This window comes from Mus caroli, unplaced genomic scaffold (assembly GCF_978045245.1).
Source record: "Mus caroli unplaced genomic scaffold, Mus_caroli_1 scaffold_2, whole genome shotgun sequence".
Lineage (NCBI taxonomy): Eukaryota > Metazoa > Chordata > Mammalia > Rodentia > Muridae > Mus > Mus caroli.
This window is the reverse complement of record NW_028227257.1, coordinates 74,918,638-74,933,043: the sequence shown is the minus strand read 5'-3', so window position 1 is coordinate 74,933,043 and position 14,406 is coordinate 74,918,638. Positions and strand designations below refer to the sequence as shown.

Sequence of the window (14,406 nt, the reverse complement as noted above, 5' to 3'; positions counted from 1 at the left end):
TTAAACAGGTATTTAGAACTTATTTTTATACATTAACTTCAAAGCACACTTGTCAGCTTCTATTGTATTATTATAGAAATAACCTTAAATCAAATCAAATCAAACATTTCAAGTTTAAAGTTGTAAGACTTTATGTAAGAACACAAAATAATTCAAATAGAAACTTTAAAAATCACCTTTGTTCACTCCGCTTATAAGTATCATTACAACAATAAGTTGAAATCAGTTTTGAATCTATTATTTTCCCTATTTTAACTTCTCCCCCTCTTTTGCAATTTCCTTAACTATGTGTTCCTTCCCTACAATGAAGTTAAACATGGGAAGCATGCCAAAAGTACAATAAAGGGTAACTAATCATTACTGTACAAGTCTGACAGAATGCTAATAACTGAGACAAGAGCACTGATTGGCTGTTTCACTACTCCAAGAGATGAAAATAGTTTATATACCCTTAGTCTTGTCTTAATTTAAAGATGCTTAATTATATGACAAAAATTCCAAGGATATGAAATAACATTTCTTTTTCCTAACAGAAACAATTATCAACACCAAACAAAGCTCAAATATCCAACACATAACACACACACTTCCCACACCAGACCAAAAAAAAAAAAATCTTCAAAACACCCAGTATAACAATAACCAACAAAACCCCTACCACTACCAACAAAACAAAACAAAACTAACAAACAAATAAACAAATAAACCCCAAACCCAAACCACCAGCATTCATACTGTTTTTGTTTTATTTTATCTTATCTTCAACATCCCTGAGGTGGTGACTTTGTTATGTTTTATCCATAGATACCTATCACGATGCTTACGGTATTTGAATGAATAAATGAATGAATGAATGAATGAGGCAGCGAGTGTGCAAAACTGTCCTAGTCACACAATCACCATTTAAACTCTGACTTAGAGACTCCAGAAATAGTACTGGTCATGGTACGAAAACTGTTGTGAGTCTTGTGAAGTTTATGCTGCTAAAACACAAGCACATATCTGTGCTTCCTGGTCTGCCTTTAGCCCAATCCAGGAGAAAACATTGCTAGGTGTTTTTCAGGAGAAGGGTCAGGTAACTGAAGATCTCTATTCTCCTTCTGCTGCAAGGAGTGGTGGCCAGAGTGTCTAGCATGCCACACAGGTGTTTCCCTCTGATCTGCTCTCAGTTTTTCTACTGCAGCAACACAGCAAACATTTTCATTTTTGACAGATCTCTCTCTTCTGATTATCAATCCTGAGGGTCTCTGAAGTAAAACCCAGCACTGAAGATGACTGCTAACACATACTGAATGCCTACTGTGTGTCCAGCATTGATGATGACTGCTAACACATACTGAATGCCTACTGTGTATATTTTTCATCCTCTGAATTGATTAATTTTTGTTTCACTTTTTTATAGATGAAGAGTCTAAGACGAGAAAGCTAACTGAGACCGAGTAACTTATCAAGCATCCCAGCCTCCAAAGGCACACTTTCTTTTTGTCATCAGATGCTGCTTTGTTCTCATCCTCTCCCTACTTTGATTCTATGCCAGTATCTCTATGGAATAAGCAGCATAGCATGGTGGCTGAGAGCGCAGCAACTAGAGGCACTACTCAGGTCTACTGTCTGCTGTGTAACCTGAGAGAAGATGATAGCATCAGCACCTAGTCTAAGGATTACATGAGTTACTATCTAGGGAGAGTTTAGGACTACATCTGGCCTACAGTTACACTACACACATACTATGAAACAAACTCAGTCTCTCTGTTTTGTATATTCATGTTTCTAATTAGGTGTGTCTGTGAGCATGACTGCCTCATGCATGTCTGTGCAGAGGCCAGAGGTCAATTTTGGCAGTTACTCTGTAAGCACCACTACCATCCACTGTGTTTTTTGAGACAGGGTCTCTTGCTGAGACCCGGAGCTTGCAGCAAGTTCTGAGGATCCATTTGTCTCCTCCTCACCAGGGCTAGGATTACAAGTGGGCTTCACTACCCTATTAGAAGGTGGCTAGTGGGTTTACTAACAACACTTTCCATTCTGAGAACACAATCATGCTGTTTAACTTTAAACAACCTACCTGTTTGGTTTAAATCTTGCTATTTTTATTTCAAAGTGGTCTCTCTTGATACAATAAAATGCATAAGTTTAAACAATATTGTGTAGAAAGGCTCTAAACCTTGGCTCCAAGACCTTGCCATTCAACCATCTAAATTGTGCTGTAGAGGGGATGACCTGACAACACTTGAGAGGATCATTGTTGTTCCTTGAAATGTAAGGAAGGGGAATCTGTCAGAGACATTACAGTGGCTAGGACCTTTTTAAAGGAACAATCACTTACAATACAGCTTTGAGTGGTCTCTGTTTTGTTTTTCATTAATTTTAATTCAGTTTTAAAATAAATATAAAATTACATACTCAAGTTGTTATTTTACAACTGTTTTTCTTTACTTGCAATTTTGCAGAAGAAAGCATACATCCATATATTTGTCATTTGTCAAGAATGGAACTTTTTGCCTAATCTTTTACATACTCTAATGTGATAAGGACTTTGCAATGATAATTTTCTCCTTAAAAATACTAAATAATAGCAGTGTTAATCAAGAGCTAAGTTGCAGAGTTTTGTGATGGCTGAGGAGCTCTGTGATATAACTATGAAGATGGAAGGGGCTAGAACCTAAGGAGAAACATAAGCCTTGCCACTTACTGATTGGACCACCTTGGGAAGCAGAGACTAGAAATAATCGTCTCCCAGGGTTGTGGTAAAGACCCCCTGACATAAGGCTCTGAGATGCCAGGGCCTCAGAAGCAGATGCAGACACACATAACGGAACTTTTCCCTGTAGCTTCAGATCGACCATCAAATCATCAAGCTCACCATGAGGAACAATGCTACCATTTAAGTATTTATTTTACAGTAACATGATGAACAATGAACAATGTCTAACACTGTTACAAAAAGAAGTTTTCCTATAATATTTATATAGATTTAATATCATTTTGAGAATAACATAAAATGACATATTTTTGTTATTAACATAATAAAAACATAAACTTATATTTAAGAATGACTTGTTACAAGCCTGTGAAGAAAACCTGAGTTAATGTATCATGATTATTAAAAATAAATTCTACTCACCAATGAGTAGAAATTCTCTTGTTATTTATGCCTCAATTTTCAGTCATATTGAAACTCAAGTTTGGGATATGTTGCATTATTATATATACTAATGTAATTCAATGATATTTTAACATATCTATTATTTGGTAGGGTGGTCTAGGTATGCTAGAACAAAAACACATGTGTAGCTTCAACAATTAGAGATTAGAAATAATTTTCAAAGTGAGAATCAATATTCATTCAACTCACATTTACTGATCATCTATGTAGAAAAGTCAGACATTGAACAGAGAAGTTTTGCTCACATTGATATTACATTATTATAATGCCCCGTGAAGTATAAAGGTGTGGCCTTGCCTTCCTATAAGACACTAATGTAGAAGAGATATTTAAGCTTGCATGAAATCACATCTTTGAGATGATAATGTCCTTTAGCAAAGAATACTACCATCGTCTATACTATACAACTGCTGCTGCTCACTATGGCTGACTCCTATAATTCAGTAAATGGGAGGACTGCCATAAGGACTAGTCTTAATGACATTGTAAAAAGAGAGCCATAAAGTTTATTACATGTTTACTTAATGAATAGTTAGAATGCTAGAAACCAGAAGGTATTTACAAACACAAATTAAAATTGTGTAAAAATTAAAGGAGGTATTGACTCATTTATACAAGAAAAAAGGTACAAAATATTTAGAAGTAAATAGGAAAAAGTCTTAAGAGAGGCCAAGATCAATAAGAGCAAAGACTAAGGGGAATGGTCGATTAAAATGTATCAAATTGGTCAAGATTAAAAACCTTGTATTTTCAAAAGACTAAGAAAAGGGATGTTACATGGTAGAAGAAAATTATTAAAAGAATAGCTAAATCAATACAAAAAAACCTTACAAACGGATGATGAGATTATCCAAAAAAAAAAAAAATGGACAAAACCCACAGAAGATATTCAAATAGTGAAGGAGCAAATAAAATAATGGCCAATATCACAAGCAATGAAGGGAAATTAGAGCCAAACTGTTCTTCCATTTTCCCAGTAGGTAAGAAAAACAATAGGTCTTACCTGGACAAGATGTGCTGGCATCGTGATGATGCAGGCTGACAGTGAGGATCTTAGAAGACCACGGAGAATGTAAAGGAACTTGGTAAGCCTATGATTGTTGTCACAGTTTTCTTTACAGCAAATGTCATCTCCCCATAACGGTGAGCCAAGGTTCTGAATTCCTATTCTTAAAATGTTTTTCTGCTTTTTCTAAAAGACAGAGGAGGAGGTAAATACATAGGTACTGCTTATTAATAACACTCCTTTATTTGCTAGTTCTTATCTAAACTCACAATATCGGGAAGATGATAGATACGGTACAAACTGAAGTGATCTTACCCTGAAGATAGTATGTAGTATATGCCTAGAGGACAAGAGTATGAGAGAAAATAGGACAAATCCAGTTTGGTACACCAACAGTCCCAGCTACTTAGGATACTGCTGCTGGTAGATTGACTGAGTATGGGAGTTCAAGGGCAGCCTAAGAACACAGTAAAATGCTGTCTATCAAATGGAGAGCTTTTTTTTTTTTTTTTTTAATTTTTAGAAAATATGAAGGTCATGACAAGAACCAAACTTGAATTTTGTCTAAATTCGAGGTGACTAGTAAGATTCTTATTGAGAGAGTAAAAGCAGCAGCGAGGTACTATGTGCTGTGGGGCTTGCCTGCATTCCTAGCATTTAGGAGGCAGAGGAACAGGATCACTGTAAATTCAAAACTAGTGAAGTCTATAAAACATGGGCCAGGACAGCCAGGTGTGTAGAGCTTCTGTCTCCAAAAAGTTAGCAAAGCAAACCAAACAACAATGATAACAAAATCCCCAAATAATATGATGCTAGAGGCATCAGCAGAGAAAATGGTTAATTCAAAACCGTAAACATGCATTCTTAGAATTATAATACCCTGCACCTCTAGTAACCCATGACGTCAGCACTCCTTGTCTTTCTGTCACTGCTATGGGGGCTTCTTTTGCAAAGGTGTTTACAACTGTATTTTATGTCTCTAGGTTTTTTTAATGAAGTTGTTTTTTTACTGATCTAATTTAGGTTCAACATTTCAAAAGTTAGCAGATGACATTTAGAGATTACTGACATTATAGTCAAAATAATGGTGCTCAATATGTTTTCCTTGGAAGAGAACATTTTAAAATCATTTTTTTTTTAAAGCAAGGATACTTGTCAGTAAGTATTTGACAACATATGTGTTTACAAGCTCTGCTGTTAGGGTTATTCTTACTGAACAAATGTTTTGTAAATGCTTTCCTTAGCAATCTAGCAATATTTCTGGGCACATGAAAGAGGTGTTAACAAAACATGGAATATGCAAGTATTTAGAAGATCAGTACTACGTTTCTGATAAAATAAATAAGGTGTTCTTTCTTAAAGCCATGATTTCACATATGTGCCAGTTTAAATGGGCTTTCTGAGGAAACAGGCCCCTAAAATGAATCATTCATTGTTGCTAGAAAATTGTACTAAAAATTATTAAATAATTACTATTACCCAATCTAGCAAATCTATTTTACCAATTGAGAGACCAGATCTCTGTATTCTCTTTATTAAAAAAGTTATTGACAAAGAGAAATAGTGCAAATGAATGTAAACATCTGACAGCTGGAGAGGACAGAAGGAGTGTGGGAGGGGATGAGAGAGAGGAAGAGTCCAGGCTGGGAAGCCACTGCAGGGCTCTGCAGATGCAAAGCCACTTCTTGGCATCCCCAGGGGCACTTATTTTAGGGAGTTCTTTGGATTCCAAAATCTATGTATGTTTAAGTCCTTTATACACAACAATGATATAATTGCATATAACATACATATATATATGCAATTGCATATAACATACATACATATATATATATATGTATGTATATACTTTAAATCATCCCTAGGTTAATGAATTATAATATATAATAAATAATATATAATACATAATATAAATACAACATATAAATAGTAGTTATACTCAGTTATGTAGAGACCTAGGATGAGAAAAAAGTATTTACTATAGATAAAAAGTTTTTATCTATTTTTACTATGTTATGATCTTGGCCCATGAAAAGCATTTAATTTGTGTATTACTCAGGAGAATGAAGTGAAAACATGCATGAGGCAGATATTAGAAACATGAATTAGAAAAGATTCAGTGGTTTAGAGTTTGTCTGTTAATGCAGGGGACCCAACTTCTCTGCCTAGAACCTGAATACATAGCTCACAACCAGCTGTGATCTGATGCCTGCTTCTAGCTTCAGAGAGCACCAAAATCACAAGGACGTGCGCACATGCATGCATGCCTCACTCATGCACACAGGGACACATTAATATACATCTTACTACAATTATTTAAAAAAAGAAGTACATGCATGTTCCTGGCAAATTTTTGTATACTATCTGTGAAAAGTAAGAAGCTATTTCCTTTCTTTATTACTGAGAACTTATATTGAAATAAAATGGTAAAAATGTAAGGTCTGTTTTGTTAAACTTGTTATCTCATGATAATAGGCCTAGGTCAGATTCTTAATAGAGAGATCCACAGGGAAATATAAATAGTGAGGAAAGCTGGAGATATGGTTCAGTGGCACAGTGTTTACCTAATACGTGTAGGGTCCTGGGTTCAAGTCCTGGCACTGTCTTGCCAAGACAAGAAAATAGACCCTTACTGGAATAAACAACAAAGAGACAGATAGGACACAGCTATGAGAATGAAAGGGCGAAGTAAAGGAGACAGCATTTCAAACCTAGAGATACTACTGTAACAGGGAGGACTTGCAAAATGCTTAAAGATGCTGTTAGACATGGAATAGGGAGTTATAAGTGCTTGGTGACCCTGACATATATACTACCATATGTATACAGAAGGCATGAAAACTCTGACTCAAATAATGAATGAATTAAAAGATTGTTAAGTCCTTGGTACACAACACATTAGAATAGGAATGTACATAATACTTCAACACAAAGAATAGATTTTCATAATTATAATAGTAACTGCAGAAACAAAAGCAGAATCTCTTCTGGTATCTTAGATGTTAGGTTATAAAATACAAAATGCACCTGGTAGTTAAGATAATAGATACATTTATTCCCATAAGAATATCTAATATTTAATTAGTATGCTAAGTAAAAAAAAATCAATGGTCAAACTTAATTTTTATAGTATATTTAATTTAATTTAAATAATTGGCATTTAAAAATTAATAACAAATGATATTTCGAAGCAAGTTTTAAATGTTTGTACCCAAATATATTTGTAGATGAGCTACATCGTCTGTTCCTTATAGAATATATTTTAACTTCTATCCAACTAGTTCAATTTATTTGAAAGTGCACAGTTGACAAAAAATTTCCCCTTACAAGTAGGATTAACTCCAATGTCAAAATACTATTTTGACTCAAGAATACTACTTAAAGACTCTTTGCTATTCCTCAGCTTGTCTGCAGTTCTGAGACGTGACTAGACTAGGGAGTGTAGCAAGTAATATAGTACAGGGTTTAATACGCTCTAATACATAGGAAATTTACTTCTATAATGACTTATTGGCAGAAGTTTAATTCGAAAATGTTAAGCATTTTTGGTATGCACTATAGAAATGTTTTACCTCAGTTTTGTCCAGTCTTTATGAACGTCAACTGTTACTGAGCCTCACATAATGAGAGAACTGAACGTGCTTCATTTTATTTCTTATCAACTTTAAAGAATACAAATCAATTGTCTCTTGAAAGTGGTATGTTTTTTCCATATCCAAATAAACAAAGAAATAATTTCTATTTTGTTTCAATACAAGGTTACTTCCGAAGTATTCTTAGTTTTATTTCTAAGGTGCTTATGTACATATTCCTTGGCAAAAGTCAAGCAATTCCTGTTGCTTTTCTGCATTTTATAAATTTCCTGCTTTTAGAAGAAATGTCATCATCCTGCAGAAGCTGCAGCTCTGCACACTGCACCATAGGAACTGTTATGACATGCCTGTTTCCATAGCTACCACCGCAAGTGGGGAAAGGTGTCTGTCAGCGACCAATTTGCCTCTGCAGACACACACTGGCACCAAAAGAAGACATGGCACCCATAAATCTTAGCTAGGACCAAAATGCAGTAATAAGGAATGAATAGTACTAGCAGTCACTACAATGACTATAGAAAACATTAAAGGTCATCTCTAAATACTTTCCAGATACACATAAATATTTCACCCTGCTATTAAATTGGCAATAAAACCAATTTCAAAATTATTTATTTTGCCATGAAGAAATTGTTAATATAGTAAGTAAATTGATTAAAAAATAGAAATCTATGAATTAACAGCAATTGTAGATAAAGATGATAAAATTTAATTTCTAGCTTCTTTGTCTTCATTAAAAATAACTGTGCAGTAAAGATACATTTGTTAAAATAACCTTAAATAATATAATAATCATAAAATAATATACATCTTTTAGCATCAAATATAATTAATATCACTCAGAATCTTTGGAAGGCAAATGTTTAACAATAAAATTTCTTAATTTTTTTAAATTTAAGTAAAACATCTTCAGTATTGAGAATTTGGAGAAAGTATAAAATTAGAGGTACAGAGAACAGTTGTGGTATAAAATATAACAAAAATATATCTTTTATTCAATGAAACAATTCAGAATGTAATGGAGCAAGGCATAAATATCGTGATAATTCTTACACATAAGGCAATTTAGAATTAAGGTCTGAATGACAGAAATATGAACATTCGAAATAAAAAAATGAATACTTCTATTATGAGAAGTAATTTAAAAAACATAACTACTTAGTAATCTCAGAAGCTAAAAATAGATATTTAAGTACAATGTGATTATTTTGTGTGCATCCTGAGAATCTAGTAAGAACTCTAAATACATATGAATACTCTCTGCTCATTTACACGGTCTGTGAAAATAGGTTGCACATTATTGATTTTTCCCAGGCTCTTCAGCCTACCCGAGAGGTTTGAGAACAGCACTCTGTCCATGACTACAGAAGGCTCGGAAACCCTCATACCTGGGGATTAGCTCCATCAAATCCTTCAGCGTAAATGCTCTTCTGAATGAACTCAAGCAGCCTCATGTAGCCACAGGACAAAAAACTGTTGGTAAGAAGTGGTTCAAATACATAAACAGGCCTATCACACAGGTAGTGAAACATCTATAATACATTAAGTAAACAACACAAATTTATTAAAATGTTTAAATAAAAAAGTGTATCAAATTAATATTAAACAATTTAAAATATGAAGTCAGTATGTAAAAAAGAGGGTCAGTTACTTAGTTTTTGACATTATGAGAGGATAAAAATCTGTGGAGACTGAGATGACTTAATTATGTCGGGCTTAGTTACCTCCAAGAAAATTAATGATTTAATGAAGTAACCTAAAAGATGAAGCCAGCGTAGCTTTTCAGGAGTAATCATACATAATTAACACATAGTTAATGAACTGCTATGCCCACACTCCCAAATCAATGTCCTGATCACCTGCGCTCATCTTCCATCAAAGTTTTAATGTCCTTACAACAAACTGCTAAAATAACATTAATTTAATCATTTGGATTTTTAGGACACATGAAGGCAAACATAGTATAATTCTTACTAAATTTAGCCACTTCCTTTGTTAAAAGATGATACAAAAATAAATGCATGGGTTTAAGAAGACATCCTAGATTTTTTTCTCACTAGCTTTGTTTCTTACTTTGAAAACAGTAAATGAATTTTTAAGGTGCACTTGGGCCTAAAAAGAACACTTGAGATATAACCCTTGTAAATGTCACAAGATGTTTCAGGGAAAAGTTAGAAAGAAGGAAGCCTGTTTCATGAGTGAAGCTAAGAAGTGCAGCAGCACCTTTCTTTAGTCTGCAACATCAATACAAGTTGATTCAGCAAAAATGCGTGTATATATTTGTACATGTGTGCGCTTCTGAATGGCTGCAGCTGACTCCAAATCCCTATCTTGCAGAAACAGAGCTAACATAAGGAAAAATTTTCTGTCAAAAACACACATGACTCCAGGAGACTAAGGGCCTCCCAGCATGGGTATGTTTCACGTAGTACTGCCCCCTTTCAAGGACAACACAGGCTACATGGGCATAGTTTCCTACTTTTACATTAGAACACATCCATAAATAACACTGTGTAAGGGTGATTCTCTGAGAGTGTCCTGCCTCGGCACTTATTTGTTCTGGCTAGCTCCATTTTCAGCACATAGTATTCCAGTGTGAATGCAGTCTATGCAATTACCATGTGGGCCAACTAGCTTTATACAGGGCTGGTGGATAATCTGCTCCGAGATCCCAGATTATGAAATACATTGCAACTACTAATATGATGAACCTCACTATGGGTTAAAAGAAAGCATGTGTTTACCCATTCCCTCCTAAGGCATTAACAATGCTTCGAAATGTTCTCTACTTTCATCTGTACTACAGAATACAGGATTCTTTTTCAAGGTAACATAGTACTCTGCTGCATGTTTGTGTGTATACCACACTTTCTGTTGATAATTCAGGTTGATTCTGTATCCTTGCTGTAATGAAAAGGAACACAGCTATTCCTTCAACACACGGATTCACTTCCTTAGATATAAGTGCATGAGTAGTGCTATTAGATACAATACCTGTACTGTGAACTTTGTAATGACTGCCACACTGTTTTCAACTCTACCAACAGTGGACAAAGACTTTCTTTCTCTACATCATCACCAATACTTACCCTTTACCATGTTGATAACGAGAGTTGTAAGTCAACATCTCCTAGAGGTTTTAATATATATTTCTCTAGTGAACAATGGTATTTGAGGGTTTTTTTTTTCCTGCATTGATCTGTTGGCTACTTGTATGCCTGTTTTAGAATAATATCTACTCAGGTCCCTTCCTGTTTTTAAAGTCAACTTTCGTTGCCACTGAATCACTTGTGTCCATACAAATTTGAGGTCTTAAGCTCTCTCTCTTTCATGCTCTCCTTCCCTCATCCCTCCCTCCCTCCCCCTTTCTTATTTTCTCTGTATTCTTTAGATTTTTCTCTTTATCTTATTCAGTGTTTCATTTTGGAGAATGAAAATGAAAACATAAACCCAATACGTTTTAATCACTTTCCTTATTTAGCATCAACATAAAATAATTTACTAGCCAATACACTTAGAACTTTTTAAGTAATAAGATAAATTTCATGAATTACTTAGAAACTAAAGGTTTGCAAACATAAATACAAATAAATGCTTGTGCATTGCAAAAGCGAGTATCAACTTCTGAATGAATAAAATAAAATCATTTAAAAGGGGGAGTTGTACTTTATTAGTTATCACTCATTGCTGTTTAATATGTATAAAAGCATATATAAATATTGATAAAATAAGTATCTGCTATTTCCTTAGTAAATTTTGGTTTTATTATTGATTCTTCAATGTTGAGAAATCTTATGCTCTGTGTGTGTGTGTGTGTGTGTGTGTGTGTGTATGTGTGTGCTCATGTATCTAGTCATAAGAATTGAGAAGAAAATTCATCTATAACTGTTACCCTGGCTTTGTTATTATTGTTTCTAAACACTTTGTCTCTTTTTCAATCCATATACCTAGGTGGTTCTATCTGAGTGGTTCAGATGTGTGAGTCACAATGAGTGTGTGAAGCTCAGAGGACAACCTTACCCCTAAGCAATATCCCCAGCTCTTGTTTTCAAACACTTAACAGTTCTGACTATTTCAAATATTTAAAGGCTGCTCGGAAGGCAGCTCATTTTGAATCATACATATGGTCCTGCTTTATTCTTATACTTTCAACAATATTTATATTAAAATGAGCTACACTTAGTTTTATGTGCTTGAAGCTACTATAAATATAGAAATATAAAATATACAAAGTTATGTAGATTAATTTCTAAGATTTATTTTTTAATTTACATTTGTAACTGTTTTGCCTGCATGTGAGCATTAGATTTTCTGGAATTTATAAAGCCTGTAAGTTATAAATGATATGAAGTGCCATGTAGGTATTGGAATCCAAGTTTGTTCCTCTGGAAGAGCAGTAAGTACTCCTGAGTGGTTACTCACTCATCGCTCTAACCCTGGAACTAATTTTGAACTTTAAAATACTAAGTACTTAAAATTATCTTTAGTTTCACAAAGGGAAAAAAAGGCTTGGGCAACAGGAGAAAGATAAATTTTTGTCTGTAAAAAGATATATGAGAAAAATAAAATTGTATATTGAGTCACAATAAGTAGTTGAAATGTGAAGAATTTGCAGACAGAAGACAAACTCTTTTTTTTTTTTTTTTTATTTTTCAAGACAGGGTTTCTCTGTATAGTCTTGGCTGTCCTGGAACTCACTTTGTAGACCAGGCTGGCCTCAAACTCAGAAATCCGCCTGCCTCTGCCTCCCAAGTGCTGGGATTAAAGGCGTGCGCCACCACCGCCCGGTGACAAACTCTTTGTAGACTGTTTAAGACCCTATCTGATTTTAGTCACACTAGCTGCTGAACTGCATGGTACATAGGAAACACTGAAGAGACTCTGGTGGCATAGCATTTGATGAACACAATGATCTTGTGAAGTAAGTTCAGACATTATCCTTACTTGTGGCGGGGAAAATGAAGACTCATTGTAGGATACATGCCTTGTACAAGGTTATATATCATTAAGTGATAGAACTGACATATAAAATGAAAATATTTGCTAGGCATGGTTGCATGACTTTAACCCCAGCACTTGGGAGGCTGAGGCAGGCTGACCCCTGTTGAGTTTGAGGCCAGTCTAGTCCACATAGTGAGTTTCAGCTAGCCTGGGCTACAGAATGAGAGCATGTCTCAACACAAATAAACTAAACAAACAAAATCCCTTGAAAACAGTCTAAAAGTGTACTCATTTGCTTATTCAATTTCACTATGTTAGGTCTCTAAAGGAGGTGCACAAACAGTCTTTGGTTCCCACACACTACTGTGGTTAACAGGAGTTTTGAATGTGGTTCCATTCAACATATTAAATGAAGCACTCCAGGGTGCAGTTACAAGAGGAGATCTTAGCTGTACCCATGATATCTTCACCAATGTGCCTGAGCTGTACTTAACTTGCAGTGTGATAACGTAAGGGAAACTTTCATACTAAACAGCGAGTTTACAAATTGATAACTGAGCACCATTACCATGTAGCAGGAAGATGCTAAGGCCTGAGAACTAGCTCTGTGTCTACCAGAGCGAACAATTCAGCTCAAAATGTGACACAGACAACTTCTTTAATTTTTTTCTCCTATCTCTCTTGTCTACAGTGACTTTAAAATTATATAGTTCAAGAATGATTTTTCTCTTTAAAGTCATTTGGATTTAAAAATAAGAAACTCTGGCTCTTACTGTCCTTCTCTCTTACTCTCTCTGTCCTTTCTCTCCCCATTTCCCACCCTCCACCTGTTCCCAGTTGGCCTCTCCCCACCCCTCCTCTCCACTCCTCTCCCCTCCCCTCCTCTTCCTCTCTATCCCCCTGCCTCTCTGTCTCTATCCCTCCTCAACTCTCCTCCCCATGCCCTAAATAAACTCTATTCCATACTGAAAAAAAAAAAAAACAAAAAAACAAAAAAACTCTGGTCACTTAAATATGTGTTTAACAACCTGATAGAAATATTTGAGAAAAAAAACAAAACAAAACACAAAGCCTTAGAAAATTAAGAATTGCCATTCTCAAAAAATTATCTATAATTACAATTAAAATAAATATGAGGCATTTTTGACATTATTTTGAAAGCCAAAAGGACAATAAAATTTATCTTATCAAAGTTCTATTTGCATGTATATTATAAAGAAAGATTCAACTATGACAAGTAGTAAGGCAATAGGCACAATACATGTCTCAACTAATTGTGTAAAATACTTTGCTGAGCTAAAGGTTTATTAGCATATAATTTGCATGTGATTCCAGAGATTGTGAAGTCTTTTCACAAGTAATTTTCAAGTTAAAATTTTCATTAGGATTACCCTGAAGGCTGTCATTTAATAAGGCTGTCATTTTCTTCTCTGATGCTCTCACCTAGCAGAGATTTTGAGTGGACCATGGAAACCCAACTAAGACAAAGACACAGAGTCTAAGAATGAATTCAAGAGTGTTAAGGAGATCCATGGCCAGCAGAGACTCCTGGACTACAGCTGGGAAGATCTAAGACCATGGAGATGTACAGACGCCACTCTATGACATGGACATTAAGTGAAGATATGATCTAATGAGAGACAGTGAGCCTGGTAGTATACTGCCTCTGCCAGGAGCTGCCACATATGAATGGCTAGAAC

At 34.9% G+C, this 14,406-nt stretch overlaps 1 protein-coding gene across 3 annotated transcripts in view; it reads right to left on the bottom strand.

Moving 5' to 3' along the window:
• Positions 1-14,406, bottom strand: part of Elp4 (elongator acetyltransferase complex subunit 4) — a 224,480-nt gene that overhangs the window by 132,016 nt on the left and 78,058 nt on the right. For all 3 annotated transcript variants that reach the window (XM_021154303.3, XM_029471291.2, XM_029471298.2), the window contains exons 6-7: positions 9,154-9,238; positions 4,170-4,358 (exon numbers count right to left, since the gene is read on the bottom strand). In XM_021154303.3, the coding sequence (XP_021009962.2) occupies positions 4,170-4,358; positions 9,154-9,238 (274 nt within the window). The remainder of the gene's footprint in view (positions 1-4,169; positions 4,359-9,153; positions 9,239-14,406) is intronic.